This window comes from Leptosomus discolor, chromosome 14, assembly GCF_034619465.1.
Source record: "Leptosomus discolor isolate bLepDis1 chromosome 14, bLepDis1.hap2, whole genome shotgun sequence".
Lineage (NCBI taxonomy): Eukaryota > Metazoa > Chordata > Aves > Leptosomiformes > Leptosomidae > Leptosomus > Leptosomus discolor.
Genome location: NC_141404.1, coordinates 4,261,542 through 4,286,355, shown reverse-complemented (window position 1 = coordinate 4,286,355; position 24,814 = coordinate 4,261,542). Strand labels below are relative to the sequence as shown.

General features: G+C 50.6%; 2 protein-coding genes across 3 annotated transcripts in view; both read right to left on the bottom strand.

Moving 5' to 3' along the window:
- SMURF1 (SMAD specific E3 ubiquitin protein ligase 1) overlaps window positions 1-9,596 on the bottom strand; it is a 43,611-nt gene extending 34,015 nt beyond the window's left edge. Inside the window, exons 1-3 of the mRNA XM_086472821.1 lie at window positions 9,542-9,596; window positions 6,346-6,486; window positions 5,866-5,928 (exon numbers count right to left, since the gene is read on the bottom strand). Of these exons, the coding sequence (XP_086328947.1) occupies window positions 5,866-5,928; window positions 6,346-6,486; window positions 9,542-9,596 (259 nt within the window). The remainder of the gene's footprint in view (window positions 1-5,865; window positions 5,929-6,345; window positions 6,487-9,541) is intronic.
- A 5,173-nt stretch (window positions 9,597-14,769) lies between these two features.
- KPNA7 (karyopherin subunit alpha 7) lies at window positions 14,770-23,075 on the bottom strand. 2 transcript variants are annotated; one of them, XM_086473352.1, is made up of 10 exons: window positions 23,010-23,075; window positions 22,189-22,332; window positions 21,564-21,640; window positions 19,859-20,127; window positions 19,283-19,365; window positions 17,836-18,099; window positions 17,254-17,487; window positions 16,741-16,923; window positions 15,899-16,048; window positions 14,770-14,850 (listed from the first exon to the last, which is right to left on the bottom strand). In XM_086473352.1, exons 1-10 carry the CDS (start codon window positions 23,073-23,075, stop codon window positions 14,770-14,772), a joined length of 1,551 nt encoding a protein of 516 aa, XP_086329478.1. The 2 variants fall into 2 exon arrangements, with proteins under 2 accessions (XP_086329478.1, XP_009948255.1); XM_009949953.2 differs by having other exon boundaries at window positions 21,564-21,649; window positions 22,195-22,332.
- Between the last annotated feature and the right edge of the window lie 1,739 nt (window positions 23,076-24,814).

Sequence of the window (24,814 nt, the reverse complement as noted above, 5' to 3'; positions counted from 1 at the left end):
TAACCTTATCTCACCTTATTTCAGCACTCAGCTCTGAAAAGGGACCTCCACCAAAGTGCTTCCACTCTGGTTAAAAACAATTTCAGGAGTGGGTTCAATGCATCAGCAGATCACAGCCTAAAAATGCTTCACATCAGAAAAAGCTGGGAGATGAAAAATTAGATTCGCAGAAGTTCTCTGCAAATTCCAAAAGCCCCAACACTTCAAGCACTTTTTTTTTTTTTCCCACCAAGCCATTTCTGTTCTCTCTGATCTGTTGTTTAGTGGGGTATTTACAGACGTGAAATATGAACATTAGTACTTAGCGTGATGGTTACCTGTCTGCAGATGTTTTTAAGCAAAGTACACAAGAGACACTGCTTGGAATTTCTACTATATATAACACTGAAGTAAATATTTCAAGAGCCGAGAAAACTCACACAATTTTTCCTTCAAAGGCTGACATCACACCTTTAGCTTACATTCACCTACTCAATTCTGAACCCAAAGTTTACCAAATCAAAGATTCTCTTCCCATTAACGCTCAAGAAGTCCTTTTCAACAATGAGGTATCCGCTAATTAGACTTCTACTTGCAGAATATGACACCTCTGCGTTTTAATTTCGAGTTTAAACTGAAGCTCCCACAAGCTTACAAAAATGTCTGCACACGTGAAAAAACCTGAAAGACATCAGCTGCAAGGATAAAGAGCAAGGCTTTCCCTGGAAGTGTATCAATCACTGCAAGTCCGAACCAAATGGAAATCCCTTGCTTTTCTAAATTCTGCACTTGTGCAGTCAAAAACCAACGCTAAAACAACAGCACAATCCACACACTCAGTTAATTTCCATGCGCCGTCTGGACTTTTTTTTTCCCCCCCCTTTTGCTCTTCAGGAAAATGGAGCACTGCATTTCAAACGATGTTTTCTTTCCAATAAACTTTTCAGGTGACAAACCCTACGTACTAGAAGATGTGAAAACACTGACCCCAGGGACTGAATTTTCTGCTCTAATGTCCGGTTTGCTTTGGGGATGCAACGCAGCCCACACTGGGGTGCGAGGAAGAAAAGTCAGGACCATGAAAAAACAGACTGATGTCAGTATTGCCTTGAATTCAAAATAAAGAGGCAACTATTTTCAAAGGGGTTTTAACCTTTATTTTAAGAAGAAAAATACAAAGGAGAGCTTTTAGTATAGTGTCCTGGAAACAAGGGAGATTAATTAGAAGAACAGATTTTAACATATGCAAATTTAATTTGCCATTTTGTGAAGTAAACAAGAGGTGGAAACTTTAAATTGAACATATGCATTTTATTTCGGTCTAACCATCAGAGGAAATAGGCAGATTTTTACGGAAGACAAGAGCGCAAACATATGAAAAGGTCAAAGAAAACACTATTCCTCCTAATTCAGTCATACAAAAATGCCAAATAATAAAACGTATCTAGAAAAATCTCATCAACTTGAGGAAAAAAGATTGCATCCTATCAAAAATATTTCTTTACCTACTACTGATTACCTGTAAAACCAAAAACTGCCGCAAGAGAAAGATAATACCAGGTTATCTACGGAAGAAAGAGAAACAAATTTTATTTTCTTCTGCAGAACTTCTTCATAACCCATGGGCAAAGAAACATCTACCATTTGAAAAAACCAACCATGGCTAAAACTGCACATTAGTGAGGACATTCAGGGACACATAATATTCCTGGAGTATTCTAGCGGTCAATAATACTTGACGTTAATAGTGTGGTTTAACATTGCTGTTCACTCCTAAATGGGCTGCTGTCTATTCTTACGAGAGAATCAGGAATCAACGTGTAAAAGAGAAAGCTATTACAGACACCTAATTCCACAGGATTTCCCATCATTTCTTGTGGTCATAACAGCACGATTTAGGATTATGAGCTTAACCCATTTGAACTGCTTCATCACACAACAGCCAACGCAAAGGGCTGCTGCTCTCCGGTCCTCTGCCAACGACAATTCCCTCCAGCTGTGGCGGAGGTGGCACAGCTGGAACGGCGGAGCAGCCTGCAGCACCACGCAGTCGCTGGGGGGGGGGGACTGTGCGTTACTGGTGCGTTGCTCCCAAACAATAACGGATTGTTTTACCCGCAAACAGATGAACAAACCTTCCATTTAAATACTTGCTGTTAAATTGTATTAGTATGCATGCTAGTGTCCATATCCTCAAAAAAAAAAAAAACCAAAAAAACCCAGGCAAGAGGATTTTTCATGGGGGAGGGGAAGAAAAGTAAACGAGCAAACCACGGTCTGCCAGCTTTATCTAGCTATGCTGTGAATTGGGTAGCCTTGGGGATTTTTGCCTGCTGTGCTTAGTGTCCTTGACAACAAGCCAGTTTGAATTTTGGCCTTTAACTTGACAAAAATGACTTACTGAAGAGGAAGGCATCAAGCTATTACAGCCCTGTGGAGAGATTCTTTCTAAAACAGCATGCATGCTTATTCTGCCAACTCAACTACAGTACTGTCAAATTTATCACCCAGCTCCTATACCCCCAAATATTCCCCATGTAGTTGCCAGTTCATAAGAGAATAGTTGAAAGAAAAACTTTCAACATTTTTGCTACGTCCTTCCATTGCATTTTAAGACTTTCACAAAGAAAGATAGAGATGGAAAGCAGAGGAAACTATCCCCGGGGATGTCCTCTCAGAAATTACAGTCTTTCCCTTTAAAGAGATGTGAAACAAAATTTAAAAACACATAGCAACTTAACCTGTTACAGACCTACTGACCCTCCTTTAGCAAGCATACGTGCAGGTTTCTTCTTCTATTACATTAACACTGGAATAAATGTTGAGGAAATTGAAATTTACTAATAAACAAACTCTAGTAAAGCCTACTGCGTGGTTTAAGAAATCACTACTCTTCTGTTTTTCTCTCCCCCACCGAAGGCAACCCATGCACAGCTTTCCAAAGTACAGCATCTTAGTTTAAATTCTTGAGCTAGACTTACACGGGGAAGCTGAATTTGCACGGAAGCAGCTGAAGTAGGAGCACAGGTTTTCTTCTGCCAGTTTTCTCACGGTGGGTGACAAATTTTTTGGCAATGGGGGTCAGCAGATTAACAAGGAGGGAACATCTTGAGTTACTGCAGCAACATCTGCAGGAACTCATTAGTAAGTACCTGAAACATCACCATCTGAGAGCAGGGCAGCTTCCTCACCACCAGCCACGAGACGAGTGCTCGATGTCAACTACCCACATGCTCAACTTCAGGCTTTCCAATATAAGTGCTACAGAGGGTGAGATGATAGCAAGGTAAGGAAAACTGGAAGTCAACCAACTGTAGTGCTGTCCTTACTGTTGAAAGAGGAGGCATCCTGGTGTTGGCAAAAGCATCGAGGACTATACGTGAGACCTCGACACAGACATACCCTAAAACCTAATCAGATCCAGACAACAGGAGAAACAACGCGGTGGTTCTCAACAAGCATCTCGAGGCTCAAGATCTCACCGACTCCTTCCCCTCCTCCTGCAACTGCTGGTATAGGAAAGAACAAAGCATTTTCAGCAACAGCGTGTTTCTGGGAGAATAAATCAGCATCAGTTTTCATTAAAAATATCCAAGCACTAACACAGGTAAAAGCTTTCAATAATATTCCAGAAGTTGGTCCTTTCCACAGGAATATTTTGACCATTTCCAGAGGAATCATAATGGAAAAACAACGAAAAAGATTCAATTCCTAATTTAGGGAAAAAGATGGCAGATGGAACTATCTCTTCTAGACTTTTTTTTTAAAATATTTTCTTCACTCAAGTCTTAAATGAGTTGCTCTGCTCTGTACATACCTGAACTTCACGAGTAAACTACACCGCCCGATTTAACCGCATCTCCTCCAGACCACTCTGCCCTACCACGCTACCTCAACCAACACGGCCCAAACCAACAAGGCAGCCGAGTGAGTAGTTAACTCTAGAACCATAAACAGCAGCAAGTAACCGAACCAAATTAATCCCAACTTTAAGCACGTCACCAGGACACAGCAGCAATCCAGGTAAACCTCCCAAACACACACACGCAGAGATGGTATTTCCATACAGCCCTTCTTCGCTCTGCGACCCACCCGGCACACCTCCCGTCAGCTACAGAAACAACCGAGGGGTCGCGTTTATTTTGTATTTCCAGCGGCAGTTTTAGCAGTCTCTGAGCTGTCAGTAAGAGGTCAGCTACCCGGCACACACAACATCGACGTGTCAAATTGACTTTCTCGCTGAGAAATTGGAAACACTGCTTATATTACCCTGGAATTGATGCTTAATTTTGCAACGCAAAGAGAAAGTATGATGCTACAAAATTTCAGAAATGTGATAAAGCCATTTAAGGAAATGGATGAGAAAACTGTTCTTAAACTGGTCGGTAGTATGGAATAAAAAAGAAATAATTAAGTAATGGCACAACCACATCCCAAATTGCACTTCTTTATATGAAGACATTCAATTTGAGAAAAGAAAGTTTCAAGTTAGGGATAAAGTAGTTATTGTCTCTACTTTCCCTGCCTGAGGGGGATACTCAAACAAAGTCTTTTAGGAGATTTAATTTACTTCCACCAGGACAATGGTGCTGGCACAGCTTTGACTTACTGGGAGAAACAAAAAAGGAGACTTGCTACCCACAGCCTGCCCAGAGGAAAAGGCTGCTCTTTGGATTCCCACTCCGGCAGCCCAGAGTTGCCAGCTGGCCGGCTGCAAAGGCTGCGCTCCCCACTTCCCCCTGTGAAAGCAAGATTTTATTGTTTTGTTCAAGTCCCCATCGTTATATGCCCCAAGCCTCTTTGCCATCCCTGTCCAAGGGGCTCTGAACAGCCACAAATTTACCTTCATGGAAACGCTACTGCTTCATAACACAAATGGGGAAGAGAGGCAGCGAGAGACCAAGCGCCTCGCTCAGCATCGCACAGGAAATCTGCGGTGGAGCTCAGCGGTGAAGCTCAGCGTCGAGTTCCAGCCCAGCGCCCCAACCACAACCAGGCAACCCGCTCCCAGAAGACACGGAGACGAGAAAATCCTTACGAGAAGAAAAATAACGAGACATAGATTTCGACACACTCCCACATTACCACGCAAAACAAATTTGGAGCTACTGAACTGCCGCTTCCCGCTGCGTCCCCCATTGCACGAAACCGGCTCAATGTTAAATTCCCAACGCCGAGGCAGGCTGGGCTGAGCGGCCAGCCACCTCTGCCTTCTTGCACCAGCGCTCTTAGCCTTTCTTTCTACGACCATAAAACTACAGATAGCTTTTGAAGTATTTACAATGTCTGCTATAGAGATCCCTACGCAAATACTCATTGTTTCTGAACACTGGACATAAAACTGTCCAGGTCACCAATATCAGTGTTGCTGTTGATCAGCCAGTTAACTTTGCTGCATTGATCAATACATTAGTCATGAAAGGGAAGCAAAACATACTGACATTTGTGACACATTTTAACCTGCGCCTTTATAACAATCCTACGTGAACACTGCTCTTAAAAGTAACCTAAGATTTTATTTTCTAGAAGTCGCTGCATTCTTTCATGCATGCCTATCTGCAAAAAGACCTGAAGCCACCCATTTACCAGCTACTAATTGGTCAGGTTTTGTAGACAGGACTTCCCTAAACTGCGCTGACCGCAGTGAACTGAAAACGGCGCCCGGGATGCCCGCCTGCAGCACCTCTTTCCTCTTTCCCTCTCTTTGCCATTGCTGAGCACCACCGCCTTTCCTACAGGAACCAAACTCGTCACCTACAAATCCCCCCCGGCTCTCCCCCCCACCTCACAGAAACCACCTGCTTCGCCATCACCTTCCTCACTCCTCCCTGATGCCTCTGACACTGCACCTTCCTCCCCCTCACACCCAGGAGGGCTCTTCCCTACCTCCTCCCTCCAGAACTGCAACAACCACCACCACTGGCAGCCCAGCACCTTCCCAGGCCAGGTCTGCCAAGGAGGAACACGTTTTCACACTCTCAAGTACTCTGAACCTGGCTAAGTGAGATACTTGGAGATGATTATTTGTAGTCTCCCGCTATACCAACTCCTGCTTTTCTGCTAAAGAAGCTGGATCTGCCATCAGCCCCTGACACGGCCATCTGACCTCACGCACGACATCCTCCCCCCTTCCCGCTCCATCTATGAAGTGATCCATAAAGTTTAAACTAATGCCTTTTACTTCCCAATCTTTTCTCAGTTCCACAATGGCACCAGAAGCCAGCCAGCTTTTAACTCCTCGGCTGAGACGCTGCTGAAAAAGCCAGTACCGACGAAGCCAGAACACAACGTGCAGCTTTTTTTGGTAGAAAAGTTACGTGTTTAGTCCATTTCTTCACAGTCTTTCCAATTCCACCTGCAAGCTACCTGGAACAGGAACTTCTCTGATCCCCTGCACAATGAGGCTGCAGTTTTCACAAGTACTTCTGGGTGATATAACAGTATGAGCAAGACGCGTGTGAGCCTTGGAGACGATGAACCCTTTGGAACTTCCCCAGGGAGCAGCGACTGCAGCAAACAAAGGTTTCAGAGAAGCACGTCAGTGAAAAAACGTGCTCCACGAAGGTCCCCTGGCCTGTGGGTCATGTTCCTCCCTGACCCAGCAGACCCCGAGCACAGGCCCTTACAACATCGCTTTATTATTTTCATCCCCGTTTTGATAATTCCGCCGCTGACGCGCTACCCTGACGACAGTACAGATACAGAGACCACAGACTTAACAATAAGTTTTACCTCAATTTGCCTAGAACTGCTCCAAGCGGCAAGAGACAAAGCCATGAATATCTCTGGCTCCTACACCGCCAGCAGTGGTGAAAGCTCCAATAGGAACAGCCTTTTGGAGAAACTGAGGTACGACGAGAGATGAGCACGTTTGAGAGCCCTAGGACGCAAAGCCATTTTAACCTGCCATCCAACTTACTTGCTGATGTTGGTTTGGTTTTTTTATCTTTCTAAACAGGATGCCTTATTTGCCATTTTACTTCATTCCCGATTTGTATTGGGATAGGACTGACACCATTCTGTACAAGCTGGAAGATAATTTCTGATAATCATCAGAGGATCCCGAGCTTTTAGATCGATTCACATAAATTACCCCAACACACTGCTAATACAAACACCTTTCCAGTATATGAGGGGAAAAAACAAAGTGTTTAAAAAAGCACGAAGGATTCTACCACCGTTCACTTCCCATTTACACAGTAACGCTCACAGGCGTCTTCAGACCAAGTGGTATTTACACAGCTATTTTCAGTAGTGCCAAATGTAAATGGTTTCTAATCACAGGAAACACAATGCAGGTAGTAAATTATAACAGAAGAGGCCCTCTGTCTTGATTTAAATCTGCTGAAATCTCCCAGTAGCAAAACAGATGAGAAAACAAAAGTCACGCTAGCTACAGCTATTTGAAACAGGTAAGTCAGCACACTAGGCTCCAGTGAAGCCAAGAATACAGCATTGCCTAATGATTCTAAAGCTAAACCTCTCCCAAAGCAATTTATTTTTTGACTAAATACAGCAATTTTTGTCACACCACCCAGGTTTCCTGCTTGTCAAAACAGAACGTGTTTGAGCAAGCAGGAGGTTTCTTCAATATAGTTAAAAAAGGAGAGTAAAAAAAAAAAAAAATAATCCATGAAGTTGCTCAATGAACTGAAACTTCAGTCCCTTCCAGAAAATGTTCTCAGCTAGGAGAGAAGACAAGCGCATGCTACAAGTAAAAAAGCATTTTGATGCAGCGTTCATCCTTTAAAATTAAAGCCAACAGCTTTCCCTCTGTTATTTAAATGGTATCCTCCAGCTCAGAAGAAGGGCTAAGACCACGGCGTAAGTTACTTAACTCACAACATTTTTATTGACTGACTTGCATAAAAATAAGCCACATTAATGACTGAAGTTGACATTTAGTACACATCACCACAAAACCAATTTCAGATCAAACAGCATCCATACAACCTAAAAATATTTTCAGCCTTCTCAAGTCCAAGAAAAGGATTTTCAGATTTACATTATCCTCACAAAACTTTGGTCTTCTAAAGCACAAGCAGTGCAGAATCAAAAAAAGGATTAAAGGAAAACCAGGATTTTTTTTTTTTTTTTTTTTTTTAAAGAGCTGCTTCTCATTGATTGCGTTATATGCCAGAAGCAAGTTAACCTGTAACTGAAGTTTAACTAGCGCCGTTTTCTCATTATTTGACAATGCTTTATGCACCCACAGCAACAGCTCTATGTAGATCAATGCCAGCGACTCCAAGTAGCCCTGTGGCTCCTTCAGCCCAAGAGATCTCCAAGCATCTACCTGTTGCCTCTGGAAGACTGGATTGGACCTTACTTATCAATAATTCACCCAGCAGTCTCGAGAAGCAGCAACTGTGCCTCTTCCCATTAAAGAAGCAGTCTCGGCATCGACCGGAGCAGCTTCCAGAAGACTTAATCCAGATCTTTCAGGGTGCAACATAAATTGGCTTATCCATACGTGCACCCTCCTAAGGGGGCACGACGCGTTTGGTGTCACCTCTCGCTCGGGGAAGGAACTTCCAAAGTTGAATGATGATTTGCCAAGTTGTGAGAAAGGAGAGGGAGGGGAAAAAAACCCACTCAAAAAAAAAAAAAAAAAAAAAAGCTAAAAGTAACTAAATGCACATTTTCTCATTAGCAACAGAATTCTCCTTGGCACACGGGAGGCTGGGGTGGGTGGGGGGTTATTAACTAAAGCGAAGGAAAGCAAATTACGAAAGGCTTTGCTGAAAGGTGGCCCTGGAAATCCTCCTGGGGAAGGTGCGCGGGAGACCCCAGGAAAGGGGCAGGGTGGTCTGGCCTGCTGGAAAGGGGTGGGAGGTGGTTACACAGGGACACCCCCCTACTTTATGCACCCACAGCAGATGGTGCAGAGGAAGGTGCAGAGGAGACCCCAGGAAGAAGCAAGGTGCTCTGGCTTGCTGGAAGGGGGGGACACAAGGACGTCCCCGATGCAGAAGAGACCCCAGGAAGGGCAGGGTGTTACAGGGACACCCCCCCACTCACACAGGGGAGATACAGAAGAGACCCCAGGAATGGGCAGGGTGCCGGGTGGGGGCAGGGGGGCGGTGGTGTCACAAGGACCCCCCTCATGGGGGAAGAAAAGACCCCACGACGGAGCAGGGTGCCCCTGCTGAAAGGGGAGGGGGAGACAGGGACACCCCCCCCCCCCCCCCGGCAATTTCTGTCAGTCCAAGAGGGCTGAAGCAGCCGGTGGAGTCGACACCGGGGGGGGGGGGGGGGGGGGCAGGGAAAAAAATATAAATAAATAAGAATTAAGAGAGGCTCCGGCGGGCCACGGAGGTGGAAGCGGGAGTAAAAAACGGCGGATAAAAGTTAAGTAACGATCGGTGCTCGGTCGCCGCTGCCTGGGTCCCACAGTCGTCCCCACCACCACCGTGGGCCCGGTCTCCCCCTCCCCTCACGCCGCCAGGCCGGGGAGGGGGCGGCCGCCCCCTCCCCGGCCTGGCGGCGTGAGGGGAGGGGGAGACCGGGCCCCACGAGAAGAAGCGGGGGAGAGGCCACAGCGTCACCGCCGCCCCGTTACCTGTGAGGCGGATCTTGATGCTGGAGCCATTCCGGCGGGTACCGGGATTCGACATCGCGCCGTGAAGAAGAAGAAGAGGAGGAGGAGGAGGAGGAGGAGGAGAACGAGGAGGAGGAGGAGGAGGCGGCGGCGGCAACAGCAGCGCCGCAAATCAACCGGCGGCCCAACGCACCCCCCCCATGCGGGCCCGCCCGCTCGTCGCGATGCCGCTGAACCCCGGCCTCCCCGCTCCGCCGCTCGCCGCTCGCCGCTCGCCGCCGCCGCCGCCGCCAGACCGACGCGCCCGCCCGGCCCGGCCCGGCCGCGGAGAACCGCGTTGGCCACGCCCCCGCCCCCGCCCCGCGTACGCCGCGGAGGAGGGGTGACGTCACTGCGCGGCGCGGTGCGGGCGCGGTTGCCTCGAGCCGCCATCATGGGAAGGTCGGGACGGGTGAGAGTGGGTGGGGCGCATGCGCCGGAGGGCAGGCTTGGAGGGAGGCGGGTAGCGCCCCCTGGCGAGGGGGAGGAGGGATGGGGGCGGCATGCGGGGTGTCATAGGGGGTGTAGGGGTGCCTGGGGGCGGTATAGGGTGTATGGGGGTGCCTAGGGGTGGAATGGAGCGCGTATAGGGGTGCCTGGGGGCGGTATAGGGTGTGTAGGGGTGCCTGGGGGCGGTATAGGGTACCTAGGGGTGCCTGGGGGGTGGAAATGGAGGGTGTATAGGGGTGCCTGGGGGCGGTATAGGGTGTATAAGGGTGCTTGGGGGTGGAATGGAGGGTGTATAAGGGTGCTTGGGGGTGGTATAGGGTGTATGGTGGTGCTTGGGGGTGGTTTAGGGGTGCCTGGGGGGGTGGAATGGAGGGTGCATAGGGGTTCCTGGGGCCAGTGTAGGGTGTATAGGGGTGCCTGGGGGTGGTACAGGGGTGCCTGGGAATGGAATGGAGGGTACATAGGGGTGCCTGGGGGTGGTACAGGAGTGTCTGGGGGTGGAATAGAGGGTGTATAGGGGTGCCTGGGGGTGGTATAGGGTGTATCAGGGTGCTTGGGGGTGGTATAGGGTGCCTGGGGGGTGGAATGGAGGGTGCACAGGGGTTCCTGGGGCCAGTGTAGGGTGTATAGGGGTGCCTGGGGGTGGTACAGGGGTGCCTGGGAATGGAATGGAGGGTACATAGGGGTGCCTGGGGGTGGTACAGGAGTGTCTGGGGGTGGAATAGAGGGTGTATAGGGGTGCCTGGGGGTGGTATAGGGTGTATCAGGGTGCTTGGGGGTGGTATAGGGTGCCTGGGGGGTGGAATGGAGGGTGCATAGGGGTTCCTGGGGCCAGTGTAGGGTGTATAGGGGTGCCTGGGGGTGGTACAGGGGTGCCTGGGAATGGAATGGAGGGTACATAGGGGTGCCTGGGGGTGGTACAGGGGTGCCTGGGAATGGAATGGAGGGTACATAGGGGTGCCTGGGGGTGGTACAGGGGTGTCTGGGGGTGGAATAGAGGGTGTATAGGGGTGCCTGGGGGTGGTGTAGGGTGTATCAGGGTGCTTGGGGGTGGGATAGTGGTGACATGCAGGGTGGCATGGGGTGACATGGAAGGTGTATGGGGGTGGCGTGCAGGGTGGCATCCAGGGTGGCACGGAGGGTGATTGGGGTGCCTGTGGGTGGCATGGAAGGTCACATAGGGGTGATGTGGCTGTGGCATGGAAGGTGGCACGGGAACGGGTGTCAACGTATACATCGAGCATGTGGGGTCTGGGAGCAACACCCACAGCCCTGGGCAGCTGGGACCACCGGCTCAGCCCCCAGGACCCACCCTGAACGGTCCCCATGTCCCCACGTCCCCCACCTTGCAGGCCAACAGCCGCTAACTCCAGGTGCCACTGCCCTCCCGCTCCGCCATGCCCCATCCTTCCATCCTTCTCGTGACCAGCCCCAACCATCGCTTTGTGAACTACCGAAATAAAAACCCCAAAGCTTCCCATAAACCAGCCCTCCCACTCCCAGCAGAAGCAGAACCACACCCGACAGAAGAATCCCTAAATCCTGAACCCTTCCAGAGGCACGAGCATCCTCCCGGCTCCCTGTACGGAAGCAAACGGTGGCGTCAGCCTTGCTTCACACCAAGCGGCTGCGGCTGGGCTGGGCTGTCTGCTCCGGCGTGTGCTGAGGGTCCCCATGGCCCGGCTCAAGCAGCAAATACCTGATTTTTATTTCTTTGCTCTACTCACCCCTTCCCAGGGGCAAGAGGAGAAGAAAGCCTTTCCCAATAAGTTCCAGGGAGGAAGCAAAATAGCGATGGGGAAGAGGAGAAAGCCTCAACAATTTATGGCCAAGCAGCGGGTGCAGCAGCAGAGTTGGAAGTCCGGGCGGTGCTTTTCACAATTTTCTTCCTTAAAATCCCCCTCCCCAGCCTTCCCCTGCCCCGCAGCACTAACCTGGCTTTGTCCCCATACTGGGAATCCGCCCACCATGGGCAACCCCCTGCCTCCTACCCAGCTGGACATGCCCAAAGCCATCTCGCCCACCTCCTCTTCCTTCTCACCAACCATCGAGTTTCAGCTCACGTCGCTCCCTGAACTGGCTCCCGCAGGCTCCATGTGTGCAGCCCCAGGGACAGGCACAGAAACCCCCTTCCACCCGCTCCTGCAAAGCCAGACCTGGGTAACAAGCCCGCACAGTGCTGGGGAGGCTGCGAGGCGCACCCGTGGTGGTAGGAAATGAGCAATTAGGCATAAAAGTGCTTTAGAAGAGACCCTGCTTCACGTACGTAAATTAATCTGGTCCTAATTCAGGGCAAAGAGGCCACCACGGGCGCTGGCAGCGCCTTTTCCAGCTCTCCAGCAACGTGGGGACCGAGCAGCCATCACCACACTCCTCTGGGGCCAGGACACGAGATGCTTTAATTAGAAAAACTACTTTTTTTGTGCGTCTCTAGAGGGAAGTCGAGCTGCTCTGGGGAAGCGGCATGGCAGCATCTCACCCTCGCTGGTCCCCGCGGATGCCCCATCCCATCCCACCAGGAGAAGCGGGTGGCTCCAACCTCCCGGAGCAGAGCACCGAAGCCAAAACTACCACAGCAGCTGCTGCCTGTGCCCCCGGCAGGGGAGCCGGGGCAGGAGAGCAGCCCCAACGAACCAGGCAGGCAGGTGCCTGCAGGTTGCTCGCACGCCCACGCCGCAGCAGGTACGGCCCAGCAGCGTCGCCGTTCTGGCAGGCACTGGTCCCAGTTCTCCGGCCACCGTGGGGCAACAGCAGCAGCGCTGCCCCAAACACCTCCTCCGCTTTGCTTGCCCTGTGGCACAGGACAGCGGGCACGTACCAATACTCTTAAAAGTGGCATTTTTTTTCTCTCCATTGCATTCAGGGCTACGGGGACGCTATTTTATTGCAGCTTAAGGATGCGGTGGTGGAACCAAGCAGCTTTGGTCACAGGGCTCTGTGTAACACCATCTACCGCAGGCTTGTCTCCCGTACACACAGGAAAGGAGGAAAAAAAAAAGAAGTCAAATAGCTCTGCCCTTTCTTTTTTTAGTTTGCTTTAAGTCAGCAGAACATCAGCAAACAGCAACCCCGCTGCCCAAGCACCCGTAAGCAACAGCCCTGCCCAGCCGTGGGAAAAGCCACATGGGATGCCCCGCGCTGGACCACGGTCCAAAGTCAGGGCAGGCACCCAGCCCCGGTCTGCATCTCCATTTACACTGAGGAAGCACCTGCCTCAGATTCACTTTACCTGGTGAAATCTGACCGCTTCCAGCTGCTGCATCAGCCTTGTCAGCAATGAGAAGGTGCTCACAGCCCATCCAGAGCCCTTTGTGTTAACCCATGGGCTCAAACAAAGGATTTTCACAGGCACTCGGTTCAGTTGCATGTTCAGGCACTGCTCTATCGCAGTTTTGAGTACATAGCTTCAGATCCAAAACCAAGAAGCACTTGGCGATTCATCAGTTCCATTTTAATATTAATTCAGTGACACCCAGCTCCAGCACACACCATCGGGGCTGCACACCTCCTTGCAGGGCATGGAGCACAACCAGACTTCAAACTGACTCCCTTTTTCCTAGGTGGCCTGGAGGAGAAATGCATAAATCTTCTGATGAACAGATTGAGGGTAGAGGAAGAGGTTCTGCTTCCTGGAGAGAAGATTTTCCCTTCAGATTAAGTTACCTGTCACATCACCTCCCACTGCATCTGAGGAAGTAAAGCCCTGAACCCACCTAAGGTTATTTTGAAGAGTCAAACCCCTCAGAGCAGGGAGGAGGAAGCTGCCACCCGTCTTGTATGAAACTAAGCCTTTGAGATAGCTCCAGCCCATGGGGAACAGAAGGGTCCTAGCAGAACCTTCCACAACCCATCAACACTACGAAGGTGGAGCAGTGTCCCACAGCTTGTAATGAACATTTGTGCAATGCACCTGCTCGCAGGGCAGTACAGAGCTGCAGGGATGGACACAGGGCACCAGAGCCTGCTGCAAGCTGGACTTGACAGCCACATCAACTCCATCTTCTGCTCAGTCTGCAGCTAGATACCAAAGTTGGAGGGCTTGGGGAGGATTCCTCTCAGCAAGGGGTAGTGACACACAATAGAAACCTAAAATACAGATCCTCTAGCCAGACCAATGGGCTCCAGGCTAGGGGACAGCAGATGGGACGCTCCAGAAGGAGGTGAATTGCTACCACAACCTTCCTGCCAGAGGACCAGCATTTACTCAGCTGCTCCTGCATCCAGACCCCAATACTCCCATGGAGGGTGGAGCAGCACACACAGGGGTGAGCTACTCGCCTTCCCCCACCCACTTTCCTTTACTGCTATAAGGATCTTCTCTCACACAGAGATAGTTTCTCCTGCAGGAGTGAAACCGCTCTTGAATAGCTTTTCAGAGCTGCTTCAGCCACTCCAAGTCAAGCCTAGAAGTTTCAGCACAAGCACCAAGACCCAGTGGGATTTGGTGGTAACACCCTGCTCTCCAGCAGCTTAATGCTGTTAAAGTTTCTGGCTGTGTTTTCCACCCAGAAAACATGCCCAGGGGCTCCAATACATTTCTGCAGGGCCAAGATACAATGGAAAGAAGGCTACACTCTGCAACAACAGCTTGTAAGGAGAGGAAAAAAAGTCAAAGGCAAGAAATACAAAGCCAGAAGTGCAATTTATTGACAAGTTTCAAAAGTAAAAAGACTCAGCATCTTCACTCCTCTTTGTGTGGATGCCTGAGCTCTACCAAGACACCTCCACCCACCAGCTCAGAGCTGTGTGGCGCTTCATCTTCAGAAGTTGAAGTCTTGCTTCTCCACAGAGAAATGATATAGTCCATCTTGGCCAGTCCCAGGCTGCAGATCTGGATTTTCCTAGGAGGATGGTGATAGCCTTCAGTTAAAGGTTCTGCATCTTAATAAACCTAAGCTTTTTGCACCAGAGCTTGCCTGAAGCTTTTTACAGCAGCTCACTGTTTCAAAAAAGAAGTTCTGCCGCTGTAACAAGCTGTTAAGACCAGCTTGACTCTAACAGAACCCTTGGAGATCAGACCAAGTCTTCCTGTTCTTTAAAGCACACCAAAGCTGCTGTGTCCCTGCATCTCTCACACAAAGGGTGGCCAAGTCTGCAGGCTCAGACAGAGGTAGAAGAAAAGAGTGGCAGAACTCACTCAAAGTAGCCTGCTTGGAGCAGCAACAAGCCAGGACTGCTTTGGAGAGATGTGCCCCCTGCATCCAGCCCCTCAGGCAGGTGCTGGTGTGTAGGAGAGCTTCCTCCACACCTTCTTGCAGGGACATCCCACAGACCCTGTTCTGGGCAAAGGACTAAACCAGGCATTTGCTCCCTGCTGCTGCAGTTCACATCTAGACTGAGCCTCAGTTCTCAGATCTGCCAAACCACTAAGCCTCTTCCCTGATGTTTCCCCATCTGCAAGATGAAGGCTAGGACCAAACATGGCATCTGTGACAGTCAGGGGACTCTTGCAACTGCTAACTGGTATCCTATCCTCTTTTTCCATGAGTCTGTTAGCATGAGAAGGGTCAAGCAATCCAAATGCAACCTGAGCAGGGTTATCAGCCAAGTAGGAGGCTTCCATTCATAGTGACACGCTATCTCAGCTCTGAAGGAGGAAACTTCTCCACATTTGGTATTCATAGCAGCAACTGCAGTAACTCCAGCTGATGCCAGTTTAAATTCCAGCAGCAAGATACTATCAAGGCATCCGTATCTGTTGTGCAACTCATCTGGCAACTCGGGGCTTTAACAGACCTTTAAAAGCAACTAGAACTAGCTGCAAGGACTGCTCTAGTCATGTAGAGGTCTCTTCCAAAAAACCTATTTCAGCATCCTTAAAGTCTGTGCTTCATTCCAATGTGTAATAGCTTCATATTTTCAGACGAGAAATAGCAAGAGCTCACGTACCTCACCAGAAAAGTATTTCTCTATGATATTCAGTGCAGCTCTGTAGACCATGTTGTTGTCGTGGGTTTGCAAGGCTTCAATTTTCTCCAGACCATCAAGCTCTTCCACCAGTAGGCACAACTTTTCTATCTCTCCCAGCCTCTCAGCTGCCTGTAACATCAGAAAGCCAAGCAGGAAAAATACAACCTTAAATCAATAACTGTTCTGAGATGGTCTTCACCGTAAGACCCTGATCTACAAGTCAAAGGACCACAAGTCCCTGCATTTACAGTCCCTACCTGATCCCAGGGATATGACTACTATGTCTATGAAACATCAGTCCCTGCTGGCTTTACTGCAGTGGCTTGACTGCCAACCAAAGCAGCTAGCCAAACCCTCCTCAGTCACATCCACGCACTGAGAAGCAGCAAGTGTGACCCACCACCCACCATTTCATTTGCAAAAGCCATTTCACTGGTTCAAAGGTACTAAAAGCAACAGGCTTTCAAGTGAGAGGCACTCTGACATCAGCTGGCAGGGAGCTGAGGTGAAGTGCCCCCAGGACCACTTGTTTTCTCTGCAGCTGCATTTCTGCAAGACTTCCACCTGTGTCCAGCTTGGGGATTAACACATAACCTCTTTTCCCTTCCAGAAGGAGGCTAAAGTCCCAGGAGGCAAAGAGGAACACTTGAGGATCTTGCCAAGCTCTTTGGACAACCCAAAAGTGCCCAAGAACAAGTTAGACATGAAGTCTACTTCTTACTCCTGTGCAATCAGCAGCTGCTGTTCTAACCACATATGAGCACTTGGCTCACACCTTGCTGCTCTTTTGAAGAAGGAATGCAAGAGAGAGGAGATCTTACCAGGAAGAGGTTTGAAATGGTATCCAGGATGACCAGGATAGTTTTGCTGTCTTTGGCCAAGAGCAGGTTGAGCAGAGGTTTAAGGACCCCAGACTGGATGAGCTCCACCACCTGCTCCACTGTGCCTCCTGTTGTGAAGTTGGCCACTGCCCACACCGCTTCTTTCTGAGCTTTGAAGTCCCCCTGGAAGAGGAGCACAGTTGAAGGCACTCCCAAGCTTTAGCATCCCTCTGAGGTCAGTGTGAGGTGAGGACAGCCATTCCCCTTGTATTCAGTTTGGGCTGACCCCCCTTCCCCAGCACTTTGAGCAGTGGGTGGGCACCAAGCCCTGCTTTCACGCAGGTGTGCCGAAAAGCCTCAGCACCCAGCCTGTTCCAAGGATCTCCACAGCTTTGGAGCAGGTTGCTCAGGTGGGCACATGCCCAGTGCTTCACAAATGAGGCATTATGGACCTCATGAACCTCAGCATTGCTCCTGCAGAGCTGTACAGGCAGCACAGCACCCATCCCTTACCTTATCGAGCAGCTCCACCAGAGGTGGCAATAACCCACAGGTGATGAGTTGCTGGATCTGCCGGCAAGGCCCTGCTGCAATGTTGCTGAGTGTCCATGCAGCTTCCTTCTGTATAGCTGGCTTTGTGTGTCGCAGGAGACGGGGCAGGACAGCCAAGACACCAGCATCAATAGCTGCCTGCGTCTGCTCATCAGTCCCTGTGACTACATTTCCAATGGCACGGAGAGCTGGAGTCTAGACAGATTAAAGGAGATGAGAATCCTTACCTCAAGGGATTCATGCCAGAAAGTCCAGTGAGATCCCTCCCTAAATGCTTGATTCTTCAAATAAGGAAAGCATCATGGCTATTACTGTCGTATTTACAGACTATCGTCCTCCTGTTTCACTCTAAGCAGCTTTACAGTCTCCATCCAGTCTGCCAGCCACAGAGCTGGAACAGAGCAGAAGCTTGACCAACCACCAAGTGGTCTGAGGACACAGCAGACCACACTAGCCACATACAGTAAAAAGACATGCCTTCCCTCTCCTCAGATGTTCCTACACTAGGGGACCAGAGGCTGGGGATTGCTGATTTTTTCCTACCATAATGATCAACTCTGGTCTGGCCATCAGTTCCACCAGCCTTGGGAGAATCCCTGTGTCCACCACAATTTGGATGCGATCGTTGGAGCCATCAGTCAGATAGGAAATGGCCCAGCAGGAGTCAGAAATGATGTCCTTGTCCTCATGTTGCATGAGGCAGATGAGGACTGGCAGCACCTTTTTCACCGCATCCAGGGGAGGGTAGGGGTTCTTGTTCCTGCAGAGGTTTGACAGTGTCCATGTGATGTTCCGCAGGAACCCAACCTGAAACACAGGGGAGGTGTAAGATCCTCACTGCAGTAACAAGTGAGGAAGCAGCAGCACCCTGCTTCTGGTCCCTACAACTCAGACATTATCTATCTTTAGCTAGAAGCAGCCTTCTTATTTGAAGAAGGGAGATGAAACAGGTAAGTGACTAAGACAGTAGATTCACCCCCTCCCCAATATTAAGTTCTAATAACTTCAGATCTACTGGTATGACAAGTTACTATGACTAACAGGTGACAAACAGTTTATTTGCTGGGTCCTTGGACAAATTACAGAGCATTTTTTGACAATCCAGAATGTTTTTTTAACTATTAGCAGCTGATTGTTCTATAGCAGGGCACCTCAAGGATTTAAGTTGCATCATTCAGACAGTTCATCCCAGTAAGGATGCTCCCAGGAGAGCAGTGGAGCTACATTCAAAGCATTGTAGCCACCAAGGTGTGCGTATACATGAACTAGTGTTTTGTCATGTTTCTTCCTCATGGCTCCCTAAGAAGCAGCCAAGGTGAGCTGGGTTAGGAACAGAGCAGCCAGAAGAGTTGGCGGGTGTTTTTCCCCCCTTCAAAAAAACCCATCTCAGTATAAACTCACAGAAGGCTTAGAAGGTATTTTCTTAACACCAGCCTGAAAGACCATAGTTATGGCTACAGAAAGCCCACAGCTTCCACCACACTCAGGAATGGGAAATCTGGAGGCATTGATACTGCTCTTACAGCCCCCAAGATCTTCTCAGCCCACCTGACGCTTCTCTGAGAAGGTTCTTCTCCCTCAGAGACCAAGCAAGCAGTGGGGCAGGCACCACTGCAGAAGGTCAGAGAGAGGCCACAAATTCAGCAGTTTAGAGCTACCCCAAAAGCAGCAGGAGGAAGCTTGAAGGGCAAGTTCAGCCCTTCCACATGCATATGCAAGTCTACTTTACACCAGTTTCATCTTATTCCTACCCTGAGATGGTCAAAGCTGGATAGGAAAGCTAAGACTAGAAGACATCACATCAACTTGAAGACTTGGCATCCCCAGCTTTGTACATAGCCGAGAGGCAGGGTCATTAAGAGCAGTTTAGGACAGGGTCTCATTCAACTATCCGAACAGCTTGCTGTTTGTAAGGCAGATGATAGACCACCCTTCACCCATTACCCAAGTGATTAAGAGCTGTTAAGTCAAGAAAATGAAAGTTATTTACTGGAGTTACAGGTGACACCAGAGCCAGCAAGGAAGGAATCACATCACAATTGATAATAGCATCTCTGTATAGAGGACCATCACCTGTACGGATGAAAAAGGGTCAGTTATTAGATCTGCTAAAGTCACAAGACAGTCAACAGCAAATCACAGCAAGACCTGCAGGCACAGGCCAGGGCTGGGCTCACTCACCAGCCACACACCATTAAGTATTTTCAGGTGAGGAGCATTTACCAGCTAGACTGGAGCACCATAATGGCTAGTTTGTGGCAGGCTAAGCTGACACAACCCATTGTGTTCTCCCTACTGACAACACTACTAGGTGAGACCATCCCAGCAGCACTTGCACTTGGCTTTGGCCAAAATCCTCTTGCAGAACCAACACAGAGGCTCAGAGGCTGCCAGGCCACGAGAAGGGACTGAAGGGTTAAGGGTTTCAGTAGGGGCAGCAGCTTAGAGGAAGACGCAGGGAGATAAGGCCATCTTGAGGAACATCAATATTTTTATCTCCCCAGCACTGGCTTGGGCAGTGACCCTCTGCAAGCCCCTCAGCCCAGACCTGGAGACCTCTGCTTACCTGCGATGTTGCCCAGGGCCCACACGGACTGCTCGCTGATGTGCATGTGCGGGGAGGCCAGGAGGGAGATGAAGGCTGGGATGGCACCTGCCTCCACCACCACCTTGGTGTGCTCAGAGGTGCCAGAGGCAATGTTGGTCAGTGCCCAGGCCGCTTCAAACTGCAGAGGAGCATTGTCAGCGTAGGTCAGGAATTCAACCAGCCTGGGGATGATCCCCAGCTCGATGATCTGATTGATAGGCGGGTCCTTCTGCCTGGACAGCATTTTCCTGGAAGAGTGGACACCACACAACCTGCCATGAGAAACCCTGTGGGGCACCATGATAGACCATAACCCTGTGGCCAGGCACAAGGTTGTGGCTTGCAAGGGAAGCAGCACCTGTAAGAGGTGCTAGTTCAGCATCCCATGTCAGCGAACCCTCTAGCAGAGGAGTCGCCATAGAGAGGCTTCTGCAGAAGACACTGAAGCAACAGCAGGGTGTCTGTTAGAGTGTAATACTTCACACATCCTTTTGGGACCATGACAACATTATTCCACACTCCCCACCTTGCAGGAGCTTGAGATAGTGGTTAAAAAAATCTGTATCTGCAAATAGTTCTCTTGCAGCCTGCCAGCCTGCCTCTGCCACCGTGCAGGGCTGGCCAGAGCTCACATTTGAAGTGAAGTTTCACAGACTGCTTTTCCAGCTAAAATCCAGAACCACCAGCTCCCCACTGCTCTTTTTTGCCCCACACCAGTGCAGAAACGTGTGCAACTGCCAGGGAGGTGGGATCAGGGCATTGATCATGCCAAAGCAAGCCAGAAAGAAATGCTTTCAGACAGATCCGCTTCCCAGCCTGGTTTGCTCAGCAGCCATAAGCATTGGCAGAGGGTAGCACGGAGGTGTGAACCCATGGCTCAGAGCTGTGTTAGTGCTGCCACAGGTACCCCACCATGGCATGGTGGGCCACCAGGGCACCCCAGGCACACACAGCCTTGGTTTGAGCAGGCAGAAAGCCAGCTCTGCACAGCACATGAAGGAGCAAGTCATGACTTGCCCCTTTAGGAAGGGTCTGCCCTGGCCAGCCTCTAGTTAACACCTCAGGAGCAAAGCTCTTGATCTGCTCACCGTGAGCAGATGTCCTCACAGCCATTGGGAGCAGTGTTGGTCCCCCAGCACAGGGACAAATCGCTGATGTGGCAGGTCAAGCCAGCCAAGGAAGCACCAACAGCTATGCAGCCTCTCCTGGACCCTCAGGAGACATCCCTACTGCCAGCTGGGTGATAACAGCACCCTGTGATCCTTCCTACCCCCACCCAGGTCCTGCTCAGCATCGACCCTTAGAGAGCCTGGGTCTCCAGCCCTTGTCCTGCCCAAGCCTCTGGCACTTGGTTTCTTGTGGGATCCAGCACAATCCTTGCCCCAGCACAGGCACAGCGAGGGGGGCAGCTCCAGGAGCCACAGCCAACCCTTGGTTGAGTCCATCCACACAGGTCCCCGCTGCGGACACCACCCAGGACTGTGATGGAGCCAAGCAAGGCATGCAGGGCACAAACCAGGCACCAGCTGAGGTCCCTCAGGGCAGTTCAGGTTACCAGGCTCCTCCTCCCTTTCTCATCTCTTCAGAGAGCTCTTCAAACAGGAAGAAATGCCTTCTGCTGACAGGACCCACCACAGCTCCATCAGCCACCTCCCTCCCAGCGCGGAGCAGCCCGGCAGCATACCTGGTGGCCTGTGTAGCCTGCAGCTGCAGCTCGGTGTTGCTCCCATTCACAGCTTCAACGATTTCCTCCAAGGACAGCTGAATAACCTGTGTCACAGGGAATGATTCAGAGTCAGACAGCAAGCCAGGACTCCCTCCGGTTTAATCTCCACAGTCAATCAGCTGTCTAGACCCGAGTCAGTCACCACTTCATATCTAAGCAATATCTGTTCTTTATGCAATGCAGTTTCGAGATGAGGCAGAGAAAGAGAATCCACAGAAGCCTTCAAGGCAACTAATCCTTATAATCAAGCAGGGAGTCACTGACACACCATAATGGGCCTACGAGCTTGGTAATTACCCCTTGCTGCACCGGGAGCCAGACAGGATCTTCGCCAGCTCCCAGAGAGCTGGAGCACCAGCCTGTTCTACCTGCCATCGAGGGAAGCCACACAGGTCATCATCTCCATGCAAAATAAGACAAAAAAGGCTAGGCAGTCCAAAACACTCCCCAACACTGGGCATGGCAATCAGGAATGGCACTATTTAACCCAGGTCACCTGAGCTAGACTTGGTGGTGGTCTGAGTAGAAGATACCCACTGCACAAGCCACAGCACTGATCCTGCCTGGGGGCAGAGCACCCAGCGCTCACCTCATTTCTTTTGTCTTCTGCTGGAGAGAGACTCTCCTCTATCAAACTGAATGAAATACTCCTGCGCTTCAGGATCTGCTCGTCCTTCTTGGCCTTTCGCAGCTCAATGTTCACCTCCACTCTCTGCCTCCGCAGGGCCTGGAGGGGAAGAGAAAGGAAGGGAACCACCCCACCGGTGTCATCCAATTCCCCCAGTAGCTCATCCCTGCTCCCTACCCCAAATTTCTGACACAAGGAGTGCAGAGTCAACATCTGCTCATGGGCAACACCTTGATATGGCCTGGATGGTTATGTAGGAGATGAGCCTCTCAGTGCATCCCAAGGGCATGGGCTGCTGGATGAACAAGCAATCAATGTTTTTTTTAAAAAAAAAGTAGATTTGCTAAACCTGAAAGGCAAACCCTCATCTCCTCTACCAGCTTAAAGCAAGCTGACAGATCCCATGGTCTGACATCCCATACCAGCCCCCTCTCTGCAGGGATAAGTGCTGAAGAGAGCTTGGCAGCCTGTGGCTGAACCATCTCCCTTCCCCGGCATGTTCATCAGCACAGCTCAGAGCCCCCCACCCAAAAACTGCGCCCCTTTTGCCTGTGCCACCACACTCCTTGCAGCCCAGCCAGCTCCACACCACGTCTCAAAAACTAACTGAGCATCCGTGCTGCCAGAGCCATCCACCCTGCCCCCCTTTGCTACCCCATACAGGTAGATTTGGGGGCAATTGCCCTTCAGAAGCCTTTACATCAGCTCCTGCCAACAGGCAACCCCCCACCAGTGGCCACTGCCCAACAGGGACAGCACAGGAGATCGGTACTTACCGCCGCGTCCTTGCCCTTGTTCTTGAACTTCCTCATCCTCTCGCTGTGCTCGTTCACCACCGGCATCTTGGCAGGTTTGAGAGCGGTGTCAGCTGAAAGCCTTCACGTGCTTTAGGGTTCAGGACAGAGCAGGGTCAGGTCACAACCGCACCAGCAACATCCATCCTCAGAGGAGTCTGGGACCTCCCCCACACTCTCACCAGTAGCCCTTGCCACACATTTTCTCTCCCTCCTCCCCAGCACAGGAGATGCTGGAGGTCCCCTGCCTTAAGCAGGGTTCAGCAGGATCCTCACACACTGCAGCTGAGGCACTGAACTAAATGCAAGCACAAACTACCACTTAACACCAGGCTATAAAAATTACAGCTGCTGCTATAATCCCATGAGGAAGCCGGACACACCACTTCTCAGGGTCACGGAGACACCACCTTCCTCCAGTTCTCATCCCAGGGCTTTTAGGCTCACTTACACACAGAGCCAGAGCCTGGCAAGGCCTCTTGCCTCCAAAACCCATCAATATAAGGTCTGAGTTAAGGACAAGTAGCCATGTCCAAGCCTACCCTCTCACCTCACCTTGGCTTCCCACACCAGGACGCCCCACTAGGAAAGACACAAGGACACATGCAGTGGCATGAAGTGACCAAGTCCAACCAAGCAAAGAGTTCTCCTGGAAACCCAGGTACTAGTAAGAACTGCTAGGTGAAAAAATTAAATAGGGACAGGTAAAAATAGTTTCTAAGCTTCTCCCAGTAAGAACCACAGGCACACACAAGACCAAGAGCAGGCCTGCAGAGAGGTTTTTTTGTCAGAAAAAGCAAGCCTTCCACCCAGCAGAAGCAGACACACCACCCAGGGCCCCCCTAAAGCCAGGCTATGCCTAAAGCACATACAGGTGGGGGATCTTCACCTCCCTCCAGGCTTACAGCCAACACCTGTGGCCCAGATCAGCCTCTAAGAGCTCCCCTTATTTCATCTTTTTGAGTTTAAGGTGGGGTTTGGGTTTTTTTTTGATCCTCTCTCTCCTTATTTCCTGCCCCAGCAACCCAGACTGGATACCAGCAGCATCAGCTCTTTACCCCAACACAGCAGCCCTCCCCAGCTCCCAGAGGGACCAGGATGAGCCACCTCTTGACTCAAGCCAGTTATACCCCACTGCCTTAAACCCAAATCTCAAAGGCTGCTTGAGCCTCGCTTCCTCTATTTCCCCTCCAACAGAGGAGGGCAGTAACACCCCAAAAAGGCCTCACCATTTTGGGGTCCTTCCTCCACCCCCACCTCAGTAGAGGTGCACCTCAACCCCCATGCTGACACCAACCAAGTAGGAGACCCAGCACAGCCCCAAACAGCCAGGAACCTCCAACCAGCAGCCCCACCTTCATCAGAGAGTAGAAGAGAACAACCAGACCCATGGCTCTCCAAAGATGAGGAAAGCTACTCACCTCAACTGTCCCTCATACCCCACCATCCTCAGACTGCTCTTTTATTGCCCCCATGGAGCCACATACCCCCCAGTTCCCCACCACGATTGGCTCTTCCCAGGAGAGCCTCTCCGTTATCTCCAGCTGCTCCCTTGCCACGGCCACCTGGAGGCACCTGCAGGAGGGTGGGTGGTGGTGGTGGTGCCTTCCCTCCCACCCGGGCTGCCCCCTGACACCTCCTCCACACACACATGCTTTGGCCTTGCTTGTGGCCAGACCCTTCACGGGAGATGCCAGCCTGCACCCATACAACGTCCCCTGATGTAGAGGGGACAGTCTGGGTGCTGTGTCCCCATCGCCGTGCGGGTGAGGGGGAACGCAGGGGAT